Genomic DNA, 27,715 nt, shown 5'->3' with positions numbered 1-27,715 from the left:
CTCTGGTGGCTCGAGTGAGAATGATTATTCCTATTCACCTGGGATTTTATCCTAGAGTTAAAAATAAGGATTTTATCTACCGTAGTCATAGGGTGCGTTCGGAAATACAGCACTGAGCGCACTGGCCAATACAAACTAATAGGCGAGTGCGCTCCGGTGTGCAATATCCGAACGCACCCTTAGTCCAGTGGTTCTCAACCTGTGGTTCGGGACCCCCAGGGGAAGGTGGGGGGGAGTGAAGTGACAATTTAAGGACTTTTAAGACATTTTTAATACCTAAAAAAGAAAAACAATTAAGAAAAGAAATGAAATGAAAAAAGATAATTACTGCATGAAACGTAATCAACAAACTATACTATAAAAACTGGTCAAACATTGACCAATTTGTCAAATAATATAAGAAAGAGGCAAAACTTGTGAAAATAACGATTGAAGATCAGCTATTTTCGTGGAACAGTCAAACTAAACGTAATGCCTCAACTTCTGCAATTCCATGTGCTTGTCAGTTCAAATATGATTATTTTGGGGGGTCACGGCCTGAAAAGGTTGAGAACCACTGGTCTAGTCCCACTGGACTAAATTAAATACGGTGGTGGAAAAAGTACTCAACCCCAGTACTTGAATCAGAGTAGATACTCCTGGACACTCAACTACGAGTGAAATACGTTGAATGAAATAATGCAGGAATTCAGTTTATTGATAAACTATTACGTAATGATGCAGATTAATACTTTTAATATTATGTTTCAGTATACCCTTCAAGCCATGTGGGCTACAAATGCATTTTCATTAGTGTCCATCCATTCCTCATTGATTTGAGCATTGAAATTACACAAGCTGAAAATGTTGAATACTGACCAATTTTTATTGAAATTAGACGTATTACTTTTACAAAACCTCACTCACAAATATCAGTCTGCACAAACACAATGTATTTCTTACAATAATTACATACCGTTTGAAAAACATGGCCCCTTCCCATGGCCATGAGCTACATGAGTGTAGCAGAAAGGTTTGGTGATGTTACCTCATTGTGGGGGAATCTGGTTGAACATTCAGAGCATAATGTCATTATATACAGCACAAACAACAAGAGGCCCATGGTCTGTATATGTTTCTGCTTCTGGGGAAACCTAAAATGAGTACTTATGGTATGCATATTCCTTGAAAAGTATGCATAAATTGACATCTTTTTTATACTGTACAGCTCAGTGTGTGAATTCAACACAATGTAGATGAAGCAGTTTGGCAGTGTCATTTGACCCAGCAGCAGTCTGTAGCTTCACCTACCTAATACACACCAAATAAACAGATTAGCGTTTCCCTTGACTTATTATTTTCCCCAATTACTTGTTAGAAATGCCAAACTGTTCTACACAGAGTGGAGTCAAATTTTTTTTTCTCTGTATTAATCTCAGGCACCTCTTTTCTTATCATATACAAAAGGTGATTCAAATATTTGAATTCCGTTAGCAAGGTTACCTTTCCTTTTTATGCTACGCTTATCAGTTACTTTGCTGACATGTAAAGTTCCACTAAAAACAAAGCACTTACTAGAATTTTAAAAAGCCTCCCTTTTTAACTGCACCAGATCCTTTCGGGAACTTTGACAGAAGGAATCGCATGGGTGCTGTGTGTGATGTGACAGAGAAACAGATCTTCATCTGCAAGAAAGCATTCACTGTAAGGAACGTCACTTGCAACATAAAAAAAAGCAAATGTAACGAGACAGAATCTGTGCTTTGCTTCTGAATGCAAACAAGCCCCTACTACAGCATATCATGTAACTTTTGTAGTTACATCAGCATGGACAAGACTTCTTGTACTGTGCTTGATTAGAGTGACACTCAAATGGCACATCATACATAAAAATACAACTGAAGACAAATTTAAACAAAACAAAAACATAGCATACATGTGTTTTGAGTGTGAGGCACAGGACAGTCAATCACAAACTTCATTCACATTAAAAAATATAGCTGAAGAAAGGATGCTCCAAATGAATAACCAAAGGGCCAAAGATTAGTTTAAATGTGTAAACCCTTCTCCTTAACCAAAAGACAAACGTTATCTTCTTTAAGATAAATATTTCATTTTTTCCTTCCTCCATCATGGAAAGCAGCTTCTAAGTTGCTTCCCTGTCTCCTCCTAGCGCGTAGAAGGAGAGGGACGTCACTGGGAGGGCAGGGGTCTCTGACGGGTCGGGGAGGCGTGAGGTGACGGTAGCTTCTCTGTAGAAGCTGATGAGGTCATGGAGGACTGCAGGTGAACAGTCTTGTGGAACAGTTTGTTGCTGATCAGCACCACCAAGGAAAACAGACGCAGCTGGAAATGGCTGCAATACGGGAACACCCCATTAAGACCAGTGACTGATGACAAAGAAACCTTTATATATTTGTTATTATTATTAGACATATACTGTTAATATATATACACATATACTCACTACAGCTTTGTTGGGGTCTTGGCCTCATTAGCGCTAATGATGAACAGAGGGAATAGGATGGAGAACAAGCAGCCACTGGGAAGGAAAAAAAACACACATTAGGAAAGAATAATGGGTGTTAATTGAAAACAATTATTTGGATGTCCTCTGACCTCTGTTGGAGGGTCTGGAATGTTTTTGATCTCATACCTGATAATATATGAGGATGGGAGGGCTGTCAATAGAGCCATGGGCAAACCAAAGCCAAAATAGTAGGGCCAGTTCCTCTCTATGTTGGACAGTCTCTGGTGCATCTCGATGCCTGAAAGATGTGCACAGCAAATGCAGATTTATGACATGCTCTTTGAGTGACACGATGGGACGGGATCTTTTGTTTGGGAGTGAAAGGAGCATCTTACCATGGTTGAACCAGCGATACTCGAAGCAGTATAGGGAGTAGAGCAGAGACATGTGGAGGAGGCTTATCATCTGTCCAATGGCATCAATGGGGAAGAGGCTAACAATCATGCCCTGTAGCACCACAACAATTTGTATATTATTTCTTTTTACCGTTTCAAAGTTTGCATGTTTTTGTGTGTGAGCAATTCTTCAAGAAAAAAATATTTTATGTGCAAATGTACTGATTGTACTGATTTAGATAATTGCATCAATGATACAATATGGTAGGTAAATAGTTTTCACAGATAAGGGCAGTACCTGAATGAGGAAGAGAGCCTGGAGTAGTAGATTAAAGAGCATATCTGCAATGATCTTGCTGACGCTCGGGAAGGGCTGGGCCTTACGGCCAGACACCTCAAACGCCAGGTCAGCTATGTCCTAAGATGAGAGAAGAACGCACAATACCAACACTGTGATTTGACATCTCATTTTTGATTCCAGTGATGATCATCATCAAAGGGCAGCATAACCAGGAACCTGACCTGGAACCAGATGGCATTGACTATCTTGCTGAGAACAAACAGAGGAAGCACCCAGAGAGCACTGAACACAGAGGTGAGGATGAACTCCAACCAGGACCACACACTGCCATGGAGGGACGGGTCACCTGGAAGAAAGACAAACATCACTGAAGTCACGCTGTCGTGGTCATGTAAATAATACACCCCTGAGATCTGCTAGCAGGCGTAGTACATACCAATGATTCGTGCCGTGAGAGACTGCAGCAGTGGGATAAACACCCGATAGAAGAGAAACAGACTGAGCTGAGGAGAAAATCATGAAATGCTATATTAGTTACTCTTCATTCAACTTAAAAAAAAAACATTCCATGTAAGCTAGTTGACTCTCCAATTTTCTCAGTTTTTTAGAAGTCGTTTCATTATATATTTAGTTGCAGTAATGTGTTCTGATTCTAATTCACAAAAGACCAAGAATGCACTAGTTATATAAAACAATGTGGCAATAAAAAAAACTATATGTTCCTAAAAACATCCGTGAATGAGGTGTTTATATCATGAGTGCTATGTTATCACATGCAGTAATTTGTATTAAGTGTAAAAAGCATCAACATATACGGTACATTGTACACGTGCACCCACCTACGCACAAAAACATATACCGGTAAATGTATATACAAAGTTGAAATAAATTAGATAGGCATGTAAAAGCAGTATAGCTTACCCAGAACACTCCTCCATTCCACGCACAGCACTGAAAAATCCTACTGGCTAATTTGGGTTCACTGAGAAAGAAGAAAATAACAGAACAACCCATAATGAACATCACCATTGCATATCATACAAGTCATCAGTAGGAAAAACACACTAGTTTGGTAGAGTTTGAAGCCTAATTTTGAACTACAGAGTATGACGGTGTTGCTTGCTGACAAAAACAGTTCTTGTTGAGCTAGCGACAATGTTGTGCCAGTATAAACTAAGCTTAACTCTTGTGGAAGGACAGAGTGTGAGAGCACAAGTGGTCAATGCAGCTCGTTCTAGTGCCTAACATACTTGTCAGGTTTGCGTTCCTCGCTCTGTGCCCGTCTCTGTGCCAGGGCTCCACTGACCCTTCTCCTCCGCTGCTCTTCCCTTTTTTGCTGGATGCGGGCATCCAGCTTAGAGATTGTTCCAATCCCCAAAATGGAGTCCTTGATCCCCTGAAGAGCAGAAAAAAATATAGATTTCAATGCTCATTCCCGCGTTAAATGGAAACCTGTCTATTTTGCAAGTTTCAAAATAAGGGCTTCAGGTGGACCCTTGTACTGTATGCGTGGTAGGTCAGTAAAAGACTAATTACTAAATTCAAAAGCATAGAACAAAAATTATTGGTCAGGGCACCAAAATAATGGCATCAACTATTATTTGTGACAGTGCGCACCAAACAAACTAAAAACATATCAGGCAATGGCAGCAGATAGTCATTCACACCATGGCCTACTTTATGGAGAGGTTCTATATAATGTCTCTTCCAAGTAACATTAGATGACTGTTATAGTATCAGTATAGTATGTAACATTTGCACAGAGACTAGTCATTTGGAGATGACAAAGTATGTATTTGGGGAAAACTGAAATCCTCCCCGGGATACAGTCGGGACAAAGATAATTTATTTTATTTATTTATTTCACTTGGAAAATGTCAAATAAGCCGACTGTCAGTGTTTATATCACAATATTGTGTGTAAAACCAGGAAATTGCATTGTAATTGATAATCTATGCATGTACAAAATATATTTTTCAGCAAATCACTTAGTTACACCAAAATAGTTTCTGTGAAGTAGTTTTGTTCTTATTGTCCTTGATGAATTGAATACACAGGACCACAATGGAAACAAGCCGTGAGGGCTTTTTGGGTTATACTTTTAGCATTATTGTATAACTGTACCTTTTGCAAACTGTAAAACTGTAAAAAGGTATTCAATCAATCAATCGATTGGTGAAGAATTTACAAATCAATATGTCCATGAATAGATGAGCTTAATGTTACTGTAAATTGGCCACTGCTTTGGTTACCTAATTAGTTATACCGGTAATTCACTAACAAATTACTTCACAACAACAATGTTGGTATGAGAGATTCACCCTAAAAATGTTTTAACACGCATCTATTATCAACTATACATTATCGGTCTTGTCTCTACAAGGAAAAGAAAGTGAAAGTCATTAAGAGAACGTGAACTTTACTTAGGCTACTGTTAAGGATCTACTGTATGCATGTAACATTTTATTTTTCCCTCTCAGCAAATCTCTTGCATTGCTCTTATGAAGCAGTATTGTTCTTCATAGAACAAAACGTAACACATTACAGCTATCTGATAATTCCCACCTCGGCCCAATGAAGCTTGCCTATTAACCTGCTTACTTTATGCAAAGAGAGTATTGAGTAAATATATGTATACAACCTGATTAACACTAGGCATTGGCAACATAATAAATAAATAAAAAACATCATGTGGATGCACCTGGGTATCATCAGTGTTGTACCCTGGGGTCGACGGGTGTTTCGGGTCTCGCAACATACACCCTTGCCAAGGTGACCCAGCCGGGGTTGATCAAGCCCCAACTTACGTCCCAGTAGCTACCCACTGTTAGCCCTCTTAGGGAAAGACAGGGCCCCTCAGTCCGCTGAGGGGCCCTGTCTTAGGCATGCCCACATTAGGCATTGGCAACATAATAATGATAATGGAAAAAAATATAAAGAATCAATACATAAGACACATAAGAAAAGACACAATGGTGCCAGAGAATGATCCTGCCTTGTGTGTCACTTTGTTTCACTTGTGTGTGAGGTGAGGATGGGTGTTTGCTGACCGTCGCAACATTGCGGAGGAAGGCCCTGACGCTGTCTGTCATCTCTGGGCCAGCAGCAGATCCATCAACTGCAGAAGGAGGGGGGGCTGGTGACCTGGTGGTCAGTTCTCATGGCAGAGAGGGGCTCACTCAGTAACCTGTCACCACAAAGCACAAGAAAAGCAACAGGAGACACTTCACGTTATCAGCTTGAAAACCACTTATTTTCAGGCAGCAAGCAATACCACCAAGTATAAGAAAAGACAAATCTCTACTCTTTGTTGATCGTTTCTACTGTTTGATTTAATAATAATAATATACAAATTTAAGGGAATCATGTATAGTTTTATTTTATCATTTATAGTTTTATTTCACTGTCACTCCTCCAGTCAAAATACTGTTGTTGTTGTTGTCAGAGCACAAATTCTGAGCTCAACAGGCTTTTAAAGACATTTGTAAGTAAGCTCAAATAACTGAACTTATATCGCCAAATTTATGTTGTAGAGCAAATGTAGCAGTAGTGGCTCAGACTCAGAGCCTCTGCCTGATGACCAAAAGCCTAATATCTTCCCCGGTCAAGGGGGAATTCCCCTTTAGGCTAGTGGTTAAGACGTTGGCTTTACGCGTGGTAGACACAGGTTCAAATCCTGGGAGTTACACTAACAGCTCTGAAAATGAAAATATACCCAGTTGCTCGAGGACATCCGAGAATGCCATTGGTGGTCTTGTTTCTGGTCTTAGCAGGTAGTCCAGACATACATATGTGTCACATTACCAACATCGATTGTGCTTTAGAACAATACCAGTATGTTTCACTTGCTGTCCCTACAGAATGTCCTTCTTGACCAGACAGGTTTTAGACAAAAGCATTATAAATGTAACTGTGTTGTTTTACATTCTTTTGCCTAATAAAAATTTCAATCAATCAATCAAACAGCAGATCAGCATCTTATTTCATAAGTGCAAAATTCAGTGGCCATTTTGTGCCGATTCACCACTGCCATAGATTTGCTGTTGCTGTAATGAAAGAGTAATAAAAGAAATCCCAGAAAACAACATGATTTAATGAAACTAAATGCTAAACTGTTTGGCTGTGCCATTAAACACCTCTCATGAGGAGTCTTCAGTGTCTGCCTGCCTAATGACACACCAAGATAACTTTTGACAGTTTTCATATCTTAACCAAATGTGCGGTCTGTTCGGTGTTTTAAATGTGTTTTAAATGTGTTCAAGGCTAATTCTAATAAACAATGCAGTGAATATCCACTGTGAATGTGAACACCAAGCAAAGCCAATCAAATACATAAATGATCTACAAAGAAGACAGACAACCAAATATCTGAGGTGCTGTTTACTTTCATAAAAGTAAGAATGACATATAGGATAGATTTATTGATACTGTCTAGAAGGATCATGTCACAAACAATGCTGTGATCATGTCAAATCAGTTAAAACCTTGTACAATACACTTGATGGAATGGTGTTGGTGTAAATATTTGTCCTGACAAAGATTCCTGACATAACGCGAGCTGGTATATGGGGCCTGGGCTGCCGCGGGGGGGGGGTGGGGTACCCAGATGACAGTGAAGTGACTATTTAAGAACCACTGTGATATACATGGCATGATGGGGATAAGGGGCGAGACCGAGGAAACTCCCCAAGTAAATACATGCAGTCCACTCAGAGTCAGTCAGAACAGTGTCTGTCTGATCACTCAACACTGGACAGCATGACTTCAACTGGGGGGTACGGGACTCCTAGGGGGTCCTCAGAGTTACTATAGGGGGTCCGCCAAATCTTTGTGTGATAGATTTTTTTTTTTACATTAACCACTTTAACCCTAGTAGTATCTCTATTCTGAGGAACATTAGCCAAAAATAGCAGATCTACAAGCTCACAACGTTGTGAGTTTGTAGATCGGCTATTTTCGGCAAAGAGGTTTATTGTAGGGGGGAAGAGGAGCAAACCAAGTACGACTTATTGAAGGTTTAAGTGGTGAAATGACTGAAAATGTCAGACTGAAATGAGAAAAACAACAACAACATGAATTTACACAACACTGATGATAGTCAATGAAGCTATCTATGAAATCTATGAAAAGGTTTAATCTGCAACACATTTGTATGCAATGTAGTGGGGGTCCCCGCTTCACCTCTCTCTCAGCTAAGGGGTCCGTGGCCTGAGAAACGTTGAAGACCCCTGCTTTGGTGTCTGGTTAGCGTCTGTGTGGCTAAGTTAGCTGGGCGACCAACTTTGGTGTTTTTTTCCACGAAGACAACATGTTAGCACACAAGGAAAGTCAAAGGCAAGGTAGCATTGTGAGTGTTAACTGCTGCTTACCTCATGCGATAAGAACAGGTGGTGTTATTAACTTCGCCAAATCCTTCTTTTCCTCCCTTTATGTGAACAACAACAAAACCAAACAAACGCTACAACAAGACAGGCCCGTGGAGAACGTATTGCGCAAGCTCAAGAAACCGCTAAGGATCATGGGAAGTGTAGTGAATCCCAACTAGAGAACTACACTACATAGGAAATATCTTCTTCTTACCAGTTTACCACTATGGTTTACCACTAGCTGTAGTATACAACCCTAGTAGACGTATTTATGATTCTAACGTCTTCAATCTACGAGAGTTGTAGGGTTCACGCCCCATGGAGATATGGACTTTCTGCACTATGCCCCGTACACACTCCAAACATGTACAAAATTAAAATAAAGGTGCTTACCCCCAAGCCCCAAATGTTAACTGGGTCTACGGGGTAGTAGTTTAATGTAATAATCCATATCTTTCAATAAAGAAGTGTTTTAATGCCGTCTGTGGCCGATTCTGTCGGAAGTTCCCAATGGGCGGTAGTGACGGGTAGTGACGGGGCGCATCCGGTGAAACCCGGAATTACACTAAATGTAAACAGGAAGTAAACGAGGGTGAAAAAATGGCGTTCGGCCACAGACGGCATTAAAACACTTCTTTATTGAAATATATGGATTATTACATTAAACTACTACCGCGTAGAGTCAGTTAACATTTGGGGCTTGGGGGTTAGCACCTTTATTTTCAATTTGTACACGTTTGGAGTGTCTATGGGGCATAGTGCTGAAAGTCCATGTCTCCATGGGGCGTGAACCCTACAACTCTCGTAGATTGAAGACGTCAGAATCATAAATACGTCTACGAGGGTTGTATACTACAGCTAGTTTACCACCATGTCCATGCAACAGTGATGGAAGAAGTACTCACATGTTTTACTTAAGTAAAAGTATCAATACCGCAATGCAGATACTCTGTTACAATTACAAGTCCAGAATTAAAGATGTACTTGAGTAGTAGAAGTACAAAAGTATTGGTATCAAAATGTACTGGTCTTAAAGTCAAAGTACCAAAAGTAGAAAGAACTCATTATGCAGAAGGTCCCATTCACAGGTTTCAAATGTATAAAATGTATACAAATCTTTTGAAAATTGCAGATAAGCTCACAATGCGTCACATCGCATCGGCTATTTTCAAATGGCCTAAAATGTATAGGTCTATACTTTAGTACCCTGACCGCTATGTGGTTAGTTACCGTTACCGTACTACTGTGGTTAAATTTAAACTACGGGGTCTTTTGAGTTGAGCAATTTGCAACATGTACCACCAGGTGGCGACAGAGTCCACCAAAACGTGGCATAGGCTACACTACAGCATTGATTAAAGATATTATATGATAATAGGAATTTATTTTACTTTTAATTAATGCATAATCCTTCTGTGCAGGTCATTGACGAAATTAATCTGAATTCAAAGAAATGAATTATTATTATTATTATTATTATTATTAGGCTATTATTATTATTATTATTAGGCTACTATCTTGTTTTTTCTTTTGTTTATTTATTTTGTTTATTTCAAAGCTCAGGTTTTTAGAGATTCTTATTATCACCTTGATAGTTGAACGGGCAGTGGTGGATGAAGTACTCAACCCCAGTAAGGTACAAGATACAAAGATACTAATGGTCAAATTTACTCCACTACAAGTAAAAGTAGCTCAGTCAAAATGTTACTTGAGTAAAAGTACAAAAGTAATTGCTTTTAAATATACTTCAGTATTCTAAACTACATGATTTTAAGTGCAAGTACAAGTAAAAGTAGAAGTAAATTGTATTTTATATATGTATCAAATTCCCTGAAGAAGATCTAAATATATATATAGATCTTCTTCAGGGAATGAAGAAGACCTTGCGTGGTCGAAATGTTGGTTTCCAAATAAATCCTGCATCGTGGCTACAAGTGTGCAGGCATTTTCTTTATTTTCATATTTAATTGCATAGAACTTTAAAATTCTGGTCAGCTCACAACCCACACATAGTCATTGAAATTGTCAGCCAGCTCTGTGCAGTTTTGGAGAAGCATGAAACTCCTGACTAGACACATAACTTCACCATGTGTGAGAACACTGTTCCGTGTGAAATCCATCGAACCTCTGAACCTGTTCTTCACAACTTCTTCACAGCTTTCATGACATCTGACAATTCAGCACTAATTTCTTTGACAATGTTATGAGTGACTCCTTAGTCCCTGTGTAGCATGCAGTTTAACTTGTGACCTGTGTAGCATGCAGTTTAACCTGTGACCTGTGTAGCATGCAGTTTAACCTGTGACCTGTGTAGCATGCAGTGCCTCCATCAGGTGCTCACATAGGAGCTAACCACAACCAGTGCTCGAGCACCTGCCTATTTGCTTTCGGAGAAATAATTAAATATTGGTTTTTCTGAACTACAGTTGCTCTCCACCCTGCTCTCATTCAATACAATGTAGGTTAGGTCGCTTTGTTTTCTCATCCTGATAAGTCTTAAAACGTTTTAGTTGAGCATGGCAGTCTCCATTTTTCTTGTTAAAACCTGAGTATTAAAGGCACAAAAATAGCAAATTAAGCTATGCAACACCTTTAAAAACATGCAGCAGAAGAAGGAAATGTAAACATCCCCTGTGGGTGTGAAGTGTGGTTTGCATTATAGGACATTATGCAAGTAACACTCAAAAGAGTGAACTTGCTACAGTAGTTTCTGTTGACAGGCTTTTTATGAGGGCTTATCTTTGAATCATTATCATTCATATTTGTAATTATATGAAGTATGTAAACTTTTACTAGACAGGAGTTCTATATTGTTTAACTTATCTGTTGCCTAAATTGCTACTGTCCTTCACACAGTGGGGGTTGGGGTATAGTTGGGTAGTCTTTCTTACAATTTATATTTGCTAATAGTATGTTGGATTCATGCATATTTTCAGACATTTAAGACAAAACAAAAAAGTATCAGAAAAAAAAATGGGTGACCCCCGTGCAGTGACTCAGAGGACCGCCTAGGGGTCACGGACCTCCTATTGAATACCCATGATGTAGATCCCAGTGAAGAGTGTGTACTGTGATAGGTTTCCTTCTTTGAAGAACATAGCGTGTGGCCAATTGCATTTTAGGGGGGAAAAAAAGAAAAAGGTGGCAACCTAAAAGTGACTAGTAGGCCTACTTTACAGCCTTCCTAGAAACATACTTGAGTAAAAATAAAATATTTGTCTTGGAAATGTACTTGAGTGAAAGTAAAAAGTATCAAAAAAAATCTAATACTCAAGTAAAGTACAAATACTACTTAAGTACAGTACTCCGAAGTAAATTTACTCCGATACTGCCCACCACTGTGAACGGCACATTTTGGCAAATAGACTCAAAACCAGAAGATAGCCATTTAGAAATAAATGGTCTATTGTGAAACTTAGATGTTGATTTGGTTTCCATAGCTACAGTGGCACACCCACAAGGCGGTACATTTCTAGCCAGCAGCATCTTGCGCTCATCTTCGGTGTAACAACTCTTACTTTTCCATTGAGGAACTCAAGTTGTTTGACGCATATGTCATTTGAAAGGCATCTCCTAAACTCTATCGATGGTTGTACTGAGAATAAGAAATGTACAAAAAAGGCAATATGTACTTATCTGTTTGAGCATCGTTGGCTTCATTATGTACAGATACCTCGGGTAAGTTCTTAAAATTAATTTGTTCAACTATATCATTATATTTATTTCTAGCTTCTCTCTTCTTTTAATTTTTGACCACAGATGATTGTCATTGTGTGTGTGTGTGTGTGTGTGTGTGTGTGTGTGTGTGTGTGTGTGTGTGTGTGTGTGTGTGTGTGTGTGTGTGTGTGTGTGTGTGTGTGTGTGTGTGTGTGTGTGTGTGAGAGTGTGTGTGTGTGTGTGTGTGTGTGTGTGTGTGTGTGTGTGTGTGTGTGTGTGTGTGTGTGTGTGTGTGTGTGTGTGTGTGCATGGTTTCTTATTTGTATAGTGTTTGGAAGTTGGAACACATAACACATTCAAATACCAGGCATGTTATCAGAGTCATGTGGTCTGTCTGCTCAAACAAGATGCCATGTGTCTGTCTGTGACACAAAACCCCAATTCTTCTCCAGTATGCCAGCAGGAGGTGGGAGAATGACTCGGAAATTGGGTCTGAATGGCAACTCATCTCAGTTCACCCTGGAGGGAGAGTATTTTCGTATCATTGGTGGATCGGTCCACTATTTTCGCGTCCCCAGGGCTTACTGGAAGGACCGCCTGATGAAAATGAAGGCCTGTGGCATCAACACTCTTACTACGTAGGATGTACAGTTCAGATCACAATGTTTTATATATCACAAGCCTGGTCACTGAATGACTACTAACAAAAACACACCCTCCCCTGCAGGCATATACCATGGAGCTTACACCAGCCACAGAGAGATGTGTACGACTTCCACACACAGCTGGACTTAGAGTAAGGACCAAACCGTTGAACTATCGTAATATCTAATTGCGCTGTAGTGTGTCATTCTATACATTCTGCATTGTAGAATGACATACCATGCTTGGTTTGATAAACCAACTCTCACTCTCATGATACAAATAAATAAAATAGAGCTTCCAAACTTTAAAACAGCTTTCAGAAATGTCTAGTCAAGTCAATTATATTTTCACCAAAGTTGACCAAAGTGCTGTACAGCGTGTGAATAAACACAGCAAACAATACAACAGTCAATAACTAAGGTTAAGAGAGTTAAAAGAGCATAAATATAACCGATACACAATAACACATAGAATAGAAGATAAAAAAGGGGCGTGCATGACATGGTTTGAAGGGGCAGAGCTAACAGAGAAAGGTTAGCTATTATTCCATAGTTTGGGGGCACCAACAGAAAAGGCATGATCACACTTTTGCTCGCGGTTTGCAGAACTGTAAGAAGCATCTGGTCCAATGATCATTGATACCTTAAGTGGCCTGAGAGGTGATGAGGGGGAAGAGTAGCTGCAAGCTCAGAGATATAGGGTGGTGCTAGTCCATTCAGGGCTTTAAAAACAAATAATACTGCTTCAAAATCGGTTCTGTGTCTTATTGGGCGCCAATGAAGGGAGGCCAGTATAGAGGTAATGTGGTCCTGTTTAAAAATGCGAAACTAGTATCTAACAATAATATTTAAGTGTATTGGGAATTTCTCCCTTTGTGTATGGGGCCATTGTAGGACAAAGTATACATCGGGTGTAATAATCAGGGCTGGTGTCTGGTATCAGACACCAGCCTCACCCCTGGGATCTGATGCCCAGGGGAGTAGGTAGCAGAGGTATTCACCATGACAACAAGTGGCATTACCACAACAACAACCTATCATGCACTTAATGGCACAGGGGTGATAAGTATATGGTGAGATGTGATCCCTAATTATTTCACACAGTTCAAATAATGAGATGTTGTGGAACTACACTGAAACTTTATTAACCAAGAAAAGAACATCCTTTGTGTGTACATACGACGTAGTGTCATACTTAATGACAAACCCTGCCTTCTCATGCTTAAAATAAGGTTGTTTTTGTATGTATTGTGAACATATTCTCAATCTTGATTTCAGAGCCTATATCAACCTTGCCGCTGAGTTAGGACTCTGGGTGATTCTACGTCCAGGGCCATATATATCTTCTGAGCTGGATTTAGGAGGGCTGCCTAGGTAAATCAGTGTGCAACACTAATTCATATGGGGAAAGTATTGTATTGTATCTATATTTTGAAATACACAATTCGATGTAAAGTAGAAGGTACAAATCAGCCAAAAGTCCTTGCAGTTCTCTGAAAAGAAGTGCTCATTCTGGTGGACATTCCTCAATAAATAAACTTAACTTAGTAAGAGTGCACATCTGATCGCATAGAAAACACTTGATCTCACACCACAAAGTGCTATTTTTATTGCTGTATGTAGCCATGGCGACCACTGTAAGCTAGTTACATTTCCCTGTGAGGGGAACGTTTGTGCTGCATGTGAAGCTTAGCATGCCTCTCTCGTTATTGTAGCTCGGTGGCATTGTCGCGGAAATAGCGGATCTACAAGCTCAGTTCTGAGCTTGTAGATCGGCTATTTTTGACACACGACACTGACACGCACAACTAAGTATTACTGAGGCTTTTAGAACCTTGTATTCTGTCTCTTTGCAGTTGGCTTCTTCGTGATGCAAACATGAGGCTGAGAACAACGTACCCAGGATTCACTGAGGCTGTGAACATGTTTTTTGATAAACTCATTCCAAAAGTCCTTCCACTACAGGTTATTGTTTTTACAGGCAAACTTGAAAATGGGTATACTGTAGTTGACTTACTATGTGTTCTTTATAATCCTGTTATTTATTGTGTTATTTCAGTTCAAGAAAGGAGGTCCCATTATTGCAGTCCAACTGGAAAATGACTATGGATCGTTTGCAAAGGATGAGAATTATATGCTTTTCATTAAGGAGGTAATGCATTGCTTATACTAATGCACAAACAGAGATATAGGCTAGATATAGAGACAGACATCGAGAGAGAGAGAGAGAGAGAGAGAGAGAGAGAGAGAGAGAGAGAGAGAGAGAGAGAGAGAGAGAGAGGGAGGGATGCTGATGATGCTACTGTAACTTGTTTTGTTGTTGCTTTGAAAGGCCTTACAGTCCAGAGGGATCAGTGAGCTCTTGCTCACATCAGATGACCACAACGGATTAAAGGCAGGTGGCGTGACTGGAGGTAGGCTACAGTATGTCATTTATACACAGTAAAAGAGTGTTAATTGAAATCAATGTGTGTCCAATTAACTCTGAAAATGTAATAATAGACACGTAAGGCTCCTGATTTTTGTGTCTGGAGACACACTCACTCTCTCTCTCTCTCTCTCTCTCTCTCTCTCTCTCTCTCTCTCTCGCAGTCATCAGAACAGTGAAGTTGCAGAAACTCAACATGAAGTACATACAGGAGCTGAACGCTATCCAGGTATATGTTAAACCTCTCTACATGACTTCTTTATCATCACTATACAAGCCAACAATAAATATACTTTACAAATTGGCTCATGAGTTTGCTGCTGTAGGTTACAATTTCTTTCCTCCCATTTCAGCCTGACAGCCCTGCTATGGTGATGGACTACTGGACTGGCTCGTTTGATGTGTGGGGTGATCTCCACCACGTGCTCCCACCAGAGGGTATGAACAGCTTAATTCCTACATGCAAATTATAGTCACAGATGTATTAGATGACATTGATGTTTCCCTATTTTATAATATTTAGCCCAGGGTTACCTACTTTGTATTGGCCAGCACGTGTGTGGGGCCAGCCCTGCTGTAGAACAGGGGAAGTGAATGACGGAGTATTTCAGCATGTAGAATTAAAACGATTTTTAAAGTGTAACCATCGTGTAGCATATAGGTATACACCAAGTAGGATACTGTACCTCCCCCACATTGTATCACAATATCAGGCTAAGTCATTTAAACTTTGTTGCACGACTGTGAAGCGTCATAAGCCTTCATTATAGCTTAAAGGCTGTCACAACATCTGTCTTTCGGGCAGATGTGGTGTCCACTGTGCGAGAGATTCTAAGGCGAGGCATGTCCATCAACCTTTACATGTTCCACGGGGGCACGAATTTTGGCTTCATGAGTGGAGCGCTGGCCAACCCTTCCTACAAAGCATTAGTGCCCAGCTATGGTTGGTTTATCTTTTACCATTCTTATAAATATAAAAACATTTGTAAAATAATTGTACCATTACTAGATCAAGCAGAATGACATTTGTGGTTATTGAGCTCTATTTTCCCATAATGCTGTGTTACTTTTTATAACCAGCAGTAGGCAGTATAAAACAGAAAATCCATCCTTCTTTTTGGTGTATGTGACACAGATTATGATGCTCCCTTGTCTGAAGCTGGGGAGTACACTCCAAAGTACCATCTCCTCAGAGATCTTTTTAGCCGATACAATAGTAAGTTTGATACTAAATGAATATAGATAATACTTACCTCTGTAATAAATGTTTAATCCATGGAGGCTGTGACTGACTTCTTTGCCCAATCACTACTTTATGGCAGGCGAGGGTCTCCTCGATATGCCAGCCCTGCATTATAGGGAGGCTTATGAACCAGCCATCATGTATAATCACCTGTCTTTGTGGGATGCCTTGAGCTTCACTGAAGGGGTATGCGTGCCATCCATTATTTGTTGTGCACAAGTATACTGTATGAGACAGTTTTTTTGCATGCTCACATCATATCCACCTTATATTTTTCCATAGTCATTTAAATCTTCCACACCAGTAAACATGGAGAATCTACCACTGAACAATAACAATGGCCAGTCATATGGATACACCTTATATGAGACAACCATCAACTCTGGAGGATTACTCAAATCTGAAGATAATGTTAGAGACCGTGCCCTGGTGAGTAGCCTAATCCTTGTACACTACATGACATGCATCAATCAGCTCACCTTACGCAGTCCTATCAATAATTTCAGCACAATAGAAGGCACAGTGTCCTTTGCAATCAACTCGACTTGTTGCAAGAACTTCATTGAAGAAATGACTGCAAACCACTCTACAAGATCAGTGAATTAGACAAACCCTGAGCTCCAACATGCCTGCTTATTTACTAAATTATTATTTACTACAGTTTACTGTACTGACAATTAACACCTGTCAACAGTTATGATATATCCAAGGGCATACAGTGAATGTAAAGTAGCCTATAAGGAAATGATGACTGTAATAACATTGGCCAAACTAATGTCCTCTAAGATATGCCTTAAAGCATGACAGCATTGATGTTATTTTGAAACCAAAGTTTTGAAAGTGAGTATCGTCTCCAGGTGTTTGTAGACAGACACTACATTGGACTTTTCAAACGGCGGAGCCTGGAGCTAGCGGTACCTGATGGTAAGGTATGGACAGTGAGCACAATTGTCCATTGACACTCAGTCTGTTCTATCCAATGTGATAGCCAAAAAGCATTGGCTGATTAAACCATTTAGACATATTGAAAGTGCCTCACAGAGATTTCTCTCTATAGGGACAACGGACATTGAGCTTGCTAGTAGAGAACTGTGGACGGGTGCACCATGGAAAAGCCATTGACAAACAACACAAAGGTACTGCAAGTTGCAGTACATCAATATACATGCTACTAAAATGCTCAAGCACTGTGTGGTATCAACATTCCTCAGTATTAATTGAACTGTAAAAATGAACGGGTCCATTTTTTTAAAGAACATTGAGGATTTTACTGTGTAGCAGTGGGAATACTGGCTATTTTTTATCATTGTTTTTCACTTTCTTGCAGGTCTCGTGGGAGATATTTTATTAAACAATATCCCTTTGCGGGATTTTACAATATACAGCTTGGATATGAAACCCAGCTTTATTGATAGGTTTGTGCTCTTCGTTAAGCTGAAAGCACTGTACAGATGCTGTAAATTTAATTTTTTACATGGAATTTTAAATGGCTGCTTTATTTCAGTCTCTATCAAGCACCTTGGAAATCCCTCCCTGAAAGTCCCAGCTTCCCAGGATTTTTCATGGGGAGACTGTTTACATATGGTTATCCAAGTGATACATTTGTCAAACTGCCAGTGAGTGGATACCAACCAACATATATAAGCATACAATACTTTACTGTGATACAACTGCTTTCATTCCTTGTTAGATTTGAGAGAACTTCACTGCATAGATTTTTACAAAACCAGTTTTGATGTATTATTTTACTCTGTCCATATCCACAGGGCTGGGGGAAAGGTGTTGTCTTTATTAATGGGGTGAACCTGGGCCGTTACTGGTCTATTGGCCCACAACAAGCTCTCTATCTGCCTGGTACCATTCTCAACAGTGGAATCAACCAGGTAAGTACTGCAAAATGGCATTTGTTCAGTGGAATAATTTGTCACATGGAGCTTGTCCTTCAGACTACTTTTTAATTTCAAGGACCCCCAGTTTGATATGCATTAGGGAATGGACCCCTATTTGATATTATTTTCCTCTGGGATCTCTTTTTATCCATAGATTGTAAAATCCTCGTGTTAATTTTAACCCATAGAGAGTGCAGAGTTTTTTTTCTCTCGAGTGACAAACCTGTAAGGATTCATCAATCATGAACTATCAATCATTTAGCTGGGGACCCCCTGGAACCCCCTCAAGGACCCCTGGGGGTCCCCGGACCCCACATTGAAAACCAGTCCTAATAGTTCTAACTCCTAGGGGTTTTCTCAAATGCTCACAGTATATCTCACCTTTCATGGCACTCAGATCATTGTGTTTGAAGAGCAAGAGGCTGAATACAAGGTCCAGTTTGAGGAGATGCCTGATCTTGGCATGGCAGCAGACATCCAGTGATTATTCCCCCCCATCAGAGCAAAGCATGGACAAAGATTTTTTTTTCTTTTTTTTTTCTGGATATCAGATACATATTGATATTACTTTGGTGTTGTTTTTATCAGTCACTGCAAATATCAACTTAGATAACAATACATGAAAATGTACACTGTGCTTTACTGCAGTCCATGTTTTGTATTAAACTCTGTTACTCCTGTGATACACCTGTAGATACTAAAACCCGTCCAGCAGATTCTGTACCAACCCAGTCACAAATGCCAATTGAAGGCACAGACACATGTGTAAGGAGAAGGCTTTTATAATTCTGTACATACTGTACCTGTCTTTACAGTGGCTTTTTAATAAGCAGAATTACCAAATAAATAATTTTGCTTCTGGTTATCCATTTAAAAGGCAATCATTTCTGGTTCGGTTAGAATCTGGTTACAAAACATCATTAGAAGTGTATGGATTGTGTGCATACTGCATATACTACAGAATGTGTGGTGTAACATTTGGCGGTCTTAAAAATATTTATTTAAAAACATTATTCAGTGATTTAATATGACTTCTTCCTAGGAGGGGTGCATACATACTGTAGGTATAAATAACAACACAAGTTGAACCATCACCGACCCTGATCTTAAAGAGAAGGTTCAGGATTTTTAAAAGTCCATTCAACTGATGACAAATGAACCACGTTATGAGCTTGTCGATCTGCAATTTTCGCTATCCGTCGTACAATGCAGTATAGGCCTTAAGTGGATAAGACCCCTCTAGAGAGTTGATGTCTTTTTTAAGGCCATGAGGTTTCTTTGCTGGATACTTTCATAATTAGAGTGAAAAAATACAGTCCTTATGTACAACGTTGAGTTATATACCACATTAACTTGGACTAGAATTGCTAATAAATACTATACCGGGTCATTTACGTTAGGTATGAAAATGGTCTCACTGTTCACAGGCTTCTAAAAATCCTGAACCTCGCCTTTGAGAATTTACAAATAACTCGTATATCACAAATAAACAAGTCCACAAAGAAATAACCCTATAAATAGATCAATACCTCATTGATCTGTGTATTTGAGTGCATGTGTGTGTGTGTGTGTGTGTGTGTGTGTGTGTGTGTGTGTGTGTGTGTGTGTGTGTGTGTGTGTGTGTGTGTGTGTGTGTGTGTGTGTGTGTGTGTGTGTGTGTGCCTGTGTGCATACTTGTTGTGTAACAGTTACATGTGCGCATGTTGGAGAGTTACAGAACTCCTAATTAGTGCTGAGTTCGGGATGCTATCTGAATAGCTCAGTGTTGTACAGTTGAAAGTGGCGAGGGTTCATATCCCCTCTGTGCAGTCAGCGCTGACTCACTTGAGACAAGGGTTCCTTTATTCCTCTGTGCAGGCCAGTGCCCAGACAAACAGTTTGGTTCGGGACAAAGGGGACCCTATTTAATGCCGATTGGATGGTTGGCTGGTGTTGTCTGGCTTAAGCATCCCTTTTATGGCTTGCTGTGCCATCCCTTGCTGCAGTTTAAACTGCCTGACATCCTTTGTTTTAGCTCTCCGGAGGGATCTCAATGGGCAAGCGAGCTCATGTTGGCAGCTTCTGCCTGGGTGTTACATCAGTCAGGGCCTCTAACAGAATAGGATCGTTTCTTCAGTGCGGATGTGCTGTGATTCCAGCGCACGCTTCTTGTGCTGCTCGTGGTGGCCCATGTTTGCCTCAGTTCCTGAGTTATGGTAAGGTCAGCTACAGCACTGCAAAAACATTATTGACCCCTGACCATAGCCTTATGGAGCCACAGGGTTGCTTTCAATCCAGCCTGAAACAGTACCAGTAAAAGAACAATGATTACATAGTCCAAAATAAATAAATGAGTGAAGACAGTATAAAAATGGCCATACTGTATCCATTAAAAACCTATAGTGAGAATCACTGACTTTTTATTTTACCTGGGATACAATATAATCACTGCAAAACATGACATAAAAATGGCAGAAATCATTCCAAACCTTACTGACCTTAATAACGCAGTGGCCATTTTCCTCTTAAAGGACGACTTCACCCATTTTCAACCTATCTTCATATAATAGGCCCTCACTAATGCTCATGATAAAATGGTAAAAAAAAATTCTACTTGGTCTGTGTCTCATAGGAGGACTGGGGACAGTCCAGAAACCCGTCTACCAGTGACATCATCATTAGGCAGGATTCTTTTTTTCAACAAGATTTAAAACATTTTATTTAGATTTTTATTTTTATTAACGCGAGAACAATGGCTTCTATTATTGCATTGCAACTTTCCAGGAATGCAAAGCCTGCAGTTTCTATTAGCTTGGATTCCCCATCGATGATGTCACTGGTAGACGGCTTTCTGAACTGTCCACAGCTCTCCTATGAGACACAGACTGAGTAGAAAAAATCACACCCAGTGTGAGGAGAGTGGTGCCTTTCATGAGTTAATTTCATTAGTTACGTTTTACAGACTTTGATGACTTCAAAGTATTTTTACTCATTGTAAGTACTTTAAAATGTTTGTACAGATGTGTACGTGTTTTACTCATTTTAACATATTTTAAGTATTTTTACTCATTTAAAGTATTTTTACTCATTTAAAGTATTTTACTCAGTTTAGGAACTTTAAAGTATCTTTACTAATATTTAAGTATTTTTACTCATTTTAAGTATTTTTACTCATTTTAAGTATTTTTACTCAAAAGAGTGTGTGTGTGTGTGTATTGTACTGTACTGCACTGTACTGTACTGTACGGTCTGTACTGTACCTGTACTGTGCTGTACTGTACCTCTACCTGTACCTGTACCTGTACCTGTACCTGTACTGTACTGTACTGTACTGTACTGTACTGTACTGTACTGTACTGTACTGTACTGTACTGTACTGTACTGTACTGTACTGTACTGTACGGTCTGTACTGTACTGTACCTTGTACGTACTGTACGTACTGTACTGCACTGTACCTGTACTGTACTGTACTGTACCTGTACTGTACTGTACGGTCTGTACTGTACTGTACTGTACTGTACTGTACTGTACTGTACTGTACCTGTACCGTACTGTACTGTACTGTACTGTACTGTACTGTACTGTACTGTACTGTACTGTACTGTACGGTCTGTACTGTACCTGTGTGGTTGCGTCTTTGTGTTGCAATCAGCCACAGCTTACCGCACTGTACTGTACTGTACTGTACTGTACTGTACTGTACGGTCTGTACTGTACTGTACTGTACGGTCTGTACTGTACTGTACCTGTATGGTTGCATCTTTGTGTTGCAATCAGCCGCAGCTGTTGAGGCTGTGCTCAAACATACAGAGAGGCCGTGCTCATACGGACGGACACACAGACAGACAGACGGACACACAGACGGACACACAGACACACAGACACACAGACAAAGTCAAGTGTAGGAGTGGTTGGCACCACTCAAAAAAGGGTACAGTTTTATCATGAGCATTAGTGAGGACCTATTATATGAAGATAGGTTGAAAATAGGTGAAGTTGTCCTTTAAGTGAGCATATGTACTCATATATGTATGAGTAAATTGGCTGGTGTATGAATATGGCCAATGGTGCATAGTTTAACCGATATGGCCCCTAACCAACCTCCCGAAGATAATCACTGTGTGGGAGCAGATTAATTTGCTGCCTATAGCTCTTTTATTACCTGTGTTGGAAGAAGTATCTCATATCTCCACAGTGGAATCTGTAAAGCCCTTCTTGCCCTCATTGACCAGCACAGGTCTTTCTGTCCGTGTGTGCCATACTAGTACCTGAAATCAAGAAAACATGGAAGGGTGAAAATATATTCAATGTTATGGAAACACATATACTCCAATGTATACACATTTTGCTTCTAGCTATCATGTGTCACACACTCCAGCTCCATTTATTTGACGTTTCATTGGTCTAGCCTTATTCAACTATTCATTTTTTGTGAAGAAGGCCGATGCACACCTCAAAGGTTGGTGACAGGTGCGTAAGTCAAAAAAATTATGTATTCAGAAGGGAATCTCTGATGGTGAAATCAAAGAAAAGGACCCGCACACTGGCAAAAAAATAAATTAAAACCGGGAATTTTAGATTTTTTTTGCATTGGCTATTAAAAAATAGCAGACATACAAGCTCACAGCGCGTCACTTCGTGCCGCACTGTGAGCTTGTACATCTGCTATTTTTGAAAAATTTTGAAAAATCTTGAAAGTGTGAGAACTACTGATTTAGAAGGCATTTGTAGAATCGGCCTCAGGTCTTAATGGGTTAATTTTAAGTTAACCCATTAATAGTAAATGGGGCTACAGTACATTGGTGTGCGGATTTGATTTATTTTGATTACTTGTCAAAGTTTTGATCCAGCACCCAACCTAGTAGGTTTGGGATGTGCGTGTCTTCTCTGCCTTCCTCTCATCCTAGTAACACTTCATACGAGCAGAGCCATGCTGTATTACCTTAGTGCAGTTAGCAGCCTTGGGCTCCAAGTCGTTGAGAGTGACCAGCTCCTTTAACAAGCTGCTCTCCTGATAGCCGCCCTTCACCCCTCGCAGCTTGAAATAGGCCTGAGGTTTATAGAGTATGAGGTGTAGGTTCACGGCGAAGCCAGCCATGTCGATGGCGAAGGGCCGGTGTGGGTCGAACACAGTCTTCCAGCCGTACACCTTGCCCAGAGTGTTCACTTTAGGGGATTCGTACCGTAGGCCTCCCACAAAGGCCACGGGCCACACGGACACCTTTCTGGTGGAACGCATCTATGCAGATGGAGATACACAGAAAGAATGCAAGTGGTGGAAATTATTCTCACAAGACCTTTTGAGTATGTTAATACTTATAGCACAGGTTATCATAATCTGTGTCAAAATGATCAGTCAGATGGAAACACCTCAATACTGGTTACAGGCTAAAGTCTATAGAGTTGCTTGCACAAAATGCAGACAAACATCGCTGTTTCTGTCCAGGACTATGTACAGTACCAGACACATCACTCCTCCCTCACCTCTTCAAACAGTTCCAGACTGTATGTGTTGTCGTCGTCTCCAAAGTAAACAATCCCTGGCTGGCTTCTGTTGCCACTGAAGGTGTCCCTGAGCCACCGCAGGCCCAGATTCCTCTGCATGGTTCCCCGCGGGATCCGGGGGTCCCTGGTGTCCCCGCGTAACTTGTAGTTCGTGGGCGTCTCCACGTTGAGGTGGGTGTAGTTGAGGCCCGTCTCGCGGAGAAGGCGGCTGACGAGAGATGTCCTTCTCTGGGAGTCCTCCACCAGGATCCAGTGGAGGTTGGGCACGTGGAGCAGCGTGTTCGCCAGGCGCGTCAGCTCCGCCTTCTGCACCGACCGGCTGTAGGTGGGGGTGATTACGTGTAAGGTGGGCAGTGCATCGGACCAGGGAGGGGGCCGGGTGTAGACATACTCGGTACGTACCACCTCCACGATGTCAGGCTCCTGCAGGGAGCAGGACTCCTTCAGCGCAAAGGTGTTCCTGGAGTTGGACGAGCTATCGCCGCTTTCATCTAGGACCCAATGGATAAGGAGCCCAATGTTACAATGGGGTAATGTGTACTCTGTGTACATTTTCTAATTCATACCACATATTGTACATTGAAAGTCAATACAACAACCCCCTATTTCAAGACACATTTTGGAGACACCAAACTCGATCTCATCAACAGAGATCATTAAGATATTAAAATCCCATTTACCTTATTTCCACATTTGAATCTAACTTAAACAATTTATGTTTCTGTAATTTCATTGAAGGATTAACCAAATGTATGATGTTTCAACAAGTGACTGACAGCTTGCTAGCAGAATGTTGAGCCCGTCTCAGACTGATGTGTCTTCAGTGTTTGTGCACATTTCACAAGGTGACACATGCACAATAGCAACGCAGAATTATTGATGGGATAACCATAGACAGAAAAGAAAAAAACCTTTATGACCCAAAATGACCTTTGTCCTTTCGAGACGCTAGCAGAGGGGTGATGGTACTTTGGTGCCAAACAGTGATGAGCAGTGTCCATGGCAACACAATCAATACAATAGCCAGAATGTCTCGTCTCTTCGTCATCTCCAGGATCAGACCTGAGTCAAGTCATTACCTGCAGCACACATCAAACAACAGATCAAACTCCGTGATGATCAGTGGTGGAAGAAGTATTCAGATCTTTCACATAAAGGGAAACCTTAGGCTGATTTTGTTTGTTTTCCAGTTCAGGTTAAAAACTACAGAAGATAAAAAACAGGCTAGTAATTAAAGCAACATTAATAATGGGTGTGTTAGATTTAAGTGTGCCCACTCTGCTCAGAGTCATATGGGTGTGCTACTGATCAATGCAGTACAGTTGTAGTCAGTGTTGCAATGCTGAATTGGAACGTGGTTGCACTCTATTTTAATGACGTGATGCGCACGTCGCTTAACACCTACACTACAGGTCACACTGGACAATTGATATGTATCTAGGCTCATTCCTATGTTAATCCACCTGGTGTGAGTCGGGAGCCTTTGTGAACTTTGTTGAGGTGTGAATTTAAAGTTGTTTTAAATCTACGCGTGTGCCTGCGCGTGCTCCTGGTCAAATAGGTTCCTGCACGGCGTGCAAGGCCGTCCCATGAGCAATGCAACCCTGGTTGTAGTGCAGCCTTTGATATTTGGAAATGAACACACTTTTGTGTGTGGTAACATTCGTATGAACATTTGTTTCTGATAATCCTAAAATAGAAGATATACTGTAACAACCAAACATAGATACACTTAAATAAAACTTTGTTACTTTTCGTCACTTTGTTTTTTTTGTGGATTTAAGCTGCGTCCCTAAGGATTACTGATGAACTTCAACAGACTGGGGATTCTTCACTTTTTTCCCCCTCCATTGAGCCATATATTCTAAATCGTCACTCTTCTAAATCACTTATGAACATGCACGTGTTGTTGTTATGGTTGCTATTATTATCTAAAGAGACATGACTGATCAAATTCAAGTGGCTCACTCTCTTCTTTCTTTTTGAAATTCACCTCCTTTGAGCTACTATATTTAGCATGCTCTCATAGCCAGTGAATAGAGGAGCCCATCCATTGAGCCTGCCACAGTTACTATGTGATTTGTATTCTAAAGTACTATAGGGTTGGCCCTCCATTGAGATTCAGCATAGCTGCTGGCCAAATACTCCAAGGAGGTATGTTGTATAGAAAGTGTCTCTGGCTCACTGGAACCATTGCACACTGGAAAAATAGGTCACAAAATGCTCCTAGCTTCCTTTTTTGTGTCTCATTTGAATGAAACCATGCTGTATTACAAGGGAAAGCATGTCTCAGTGTGTGTGAGTGATAGGGGAAGTCTACAGCTTAGCAGAGAGGGTCTCATTGTTTGAAAAGATCTCTTCCCAGCGTGGGAAGAGGTTTCATATCGTCGAAACCTCATATCTCCATATTTCAACGTGAATTTTTCGTGAATGAATGCCCTATTTGTATTTTGGTATACAATAGTGTCACGAAAAAGTAGCAAAAATAGCCACACTGTGAGCATGTAGATCGGCAATTCTGTGCTATTCTAGATTTTTTGGGGGAATGTGAAAAAGTGGTTAAGTCTGTCGGTGGGTTTTATAGATATTGAACAAATATAAGTATTAATAAGAGCTTGTAACTAATAACTATATAATAACTACATTGGATCCATTGGAACGCCATGGTTCTTTTTTTCCCATTTCCTGAAAAGTAACGGTTTGGGACATACAGGGTTTCCATCCGTCAGCGACTACAGGATCCACTTCCTTGTTGTGTTCAATTCGTCATGATGTAATGATGATGAAGAGGTACAGTAAAATGTTCTGTAAGAACATACCCATTCTTTATGGCTCACACACATGGCCAGCTCAGTGGGACACTGGATCTACATGAAGATATCTGTGGGAGAGGTGAGGGTTTCTGTACAGCATCCCTGCAGAAAGAATACAGAAGTTAGTACTAATGCATGTGGGCAGACTGCATTGAGTAGGTCTATCTGATTGGGGGGGGGGGTTCTGCCTTTACAGTGGAGATTTGACAAGAAACGTTACAGCAACACAATTCAAGGTTTTACTTGGTGTGGAGTAGACAGACACAGTGTGTGTGTGCGCGCGCGCGTGCATTGCGTGCGTGCGTGCGTCCCCTTCTGTGGAGCTTGGAGATTGTCCATTAGCTCCCTATACAGAACGGCCAGTTAAAACCCCCAGCCTTTATTAACATGAATATCATCTTACAAAACAATGCCTACTGCATCCAGCCACCCTTCATGTCAAGAGTAGGCTACTGATGAAGACAGAAACATACTGAAATTAATCCTTGATTAAAGCGGATCAACCGTGGTCTGTGAGATCGAAGTTTTGCAAGTTAATTATCACACTGAGGTTGGGTTAAATGAGATCCCTGTTTGAACACAGTCCGCAAACAAACAAAAAATGCTTGCTCTCACTTCTCTGACATTTTCCTGAACTGACACAAATATTCAAAGCTATCTTTTTTGGTGACGCAGCGATTAGAGCAGGGTATTATTGGAGTTACAGTACCAGCTGGAGATTTCACAGAAATGTCACGCAATAAAGATCATTACAACTCCAGCTCAACAGTATTCTTATGTCATCATAGCCCCCCACTCCTCCTCCCCAAAACAACAACAACAACAACAACAACACCTGACTGTGCTGGCTTCAGTTCCAACAATCCGCTTCACAGTGTGACACAAAACAGTTTGTAGCCACTGTAAAGTGTTGACCTCTACCAGAGTAGACCTTTTAAAACACTGAATGAGCTGAGCTGTACAGTCGGTGTGACTGAAGATTTGGTTTAAACTGGCTTCATGACATTTAAGGAGAGACAAACAGCAGTGAAAGGGGATTTCTTTT

The 27,715-nt window shown here is 40.5% G+C and overlaps 3 protein-coding genes across 5 annotated transcripts; 1 reads left to right on the top strand and 2 right to left on the bottom strand.

The window, feature by feature from the left end:
• Positions 1-846: 846 nt before the first annotated feature.
• On the bottom strand, positions 847-8,632 carry ei24 (EI24 autophagy associated transmembrane protein). 2 transcript variants are annotated; one of them, XM_080435750.1, is made up of 11 exons: positions 8,515-8,632; positions 6,196-6,332; positions 4,396-4,541; positions 4,067-4,127; positions 3,582-3,648; positions 3,367-3,491; positions 3,143-3,262; positions 2,845-2,956; positions 2,636-2,747; positions 2,447-2,521; positions 847-2,335 (listed from the first exon to the last, which is right to left on the bottom strand). In XM_080435750.1, the coding sequence occupies exons 2-11, from the start codon at positions 6,235-6,237 to the stop codon at positions 2,173-2,175; spliced, it is 1,023 nt and encodes a 340-aa protein (XP_080291876.1). In that variant the 5' UTR covers positions 6,238-6,332; positions 8,515-8,632; the 3' UTR covers positions 847-2,172. The 2 variants fall into 2 exon arrangements, with proteins under 2 accessions (XP_080291876.1, XP_080291875.1); XM_080435749.1 differs by lacking the exons at positions 6,196-6,332; positions 8,515-8,632 and adding an exon at positions 5,847-5,968.
• Positions 8,633-12,058: 3,426 nt separating this feature from the next.
• Positions 12,059-19,241, top strand: LOC308090339 (beta-galactosidase-1-like protein 2). 2 transcript variants are annotated; one of them, XM_080435465.1, is made up of 19 exons: positions 12,059-12,189; positions 12,621-12,806; positions 12,896-12,964; positions 14,091-14,186; positions 14,669-14,777; positions 14,872-14,964; positions 15,145-15,226; positions 15,405-15,469; positions 15,594-15,678; positions 16,046-16,183; positions 16,376-16,456; positions 16,563-16,669; positions 16,766-16,912; positions 17,341-17,412; positions 17,541-17,619; positions 17,811-17,898; positions 17,988-18,099; positions 18,250-18,366; positions 18,770-19,241. In XM_080435465.1, exons 1-19 carry the CDS (start codon positions 12,098-12,100, stop codon positions 18,854-18,856), a joined length of 1,905 nt encoding a protein of 634 aa, XP_080291591.1. In that variant the 5' UTR covers positions 12,059-12,097; the 3' UTR covers positions 18,857-19,241. The 2 variants fall into 2 exon arrangements, with proteins under 2 accessions (XP_080291591.1, XP_080291592.1); XM_080435466.1 differs by lacking the exon at positions 14,091-14,186.
• A 904-nt stretch (positions 19,242-20,145) lies between these two features.
• On the bottom strand, positions 20,146-24,905 carry LOC308091178 (galactosylgalactosylxylosylprotein 3-beta-glucuronosyltransferase 1-like; the record flags this gene model as incomplete). Its single annotated transcript, XM_080436601.1, has 5 exons — positions 20,146-20,650; positions 22,515-22,620; positions 23,295-23,591; positions 23,837-24,348; positions 24,788-24,905. 4 exons carry the CDS (start codon positions 24,903-24,905, stop codon positions 22,534-22,536), a joined length of 1,014 nt encoding a protein of 337 aa, XP_080292727.1. The 3' UTR covers positions 20,146-20,650; positions 22,515-22,533.
• Positions 24,906-27,715: the final 2,810 nt, after the last annotated feature.

Source organism: Gymnoscopelus braueri, assembly GCF_963280865.1.
Source record: "Gymnoscopelus braueri genome assembly, chromosome: 8".
Lineage (NCBI taxonomy): Eukaryota > Metazoa > Chordata > Actinopteri > Myctophiformes > Myctophidae > Gymnoscopelus > Gymnoscopelus braueri.
The sequence above is the reverse complement of the archived record's forward strand: the minus strand, read 5'-3'. Positions and strand labels throughout refer to the sequence as shown.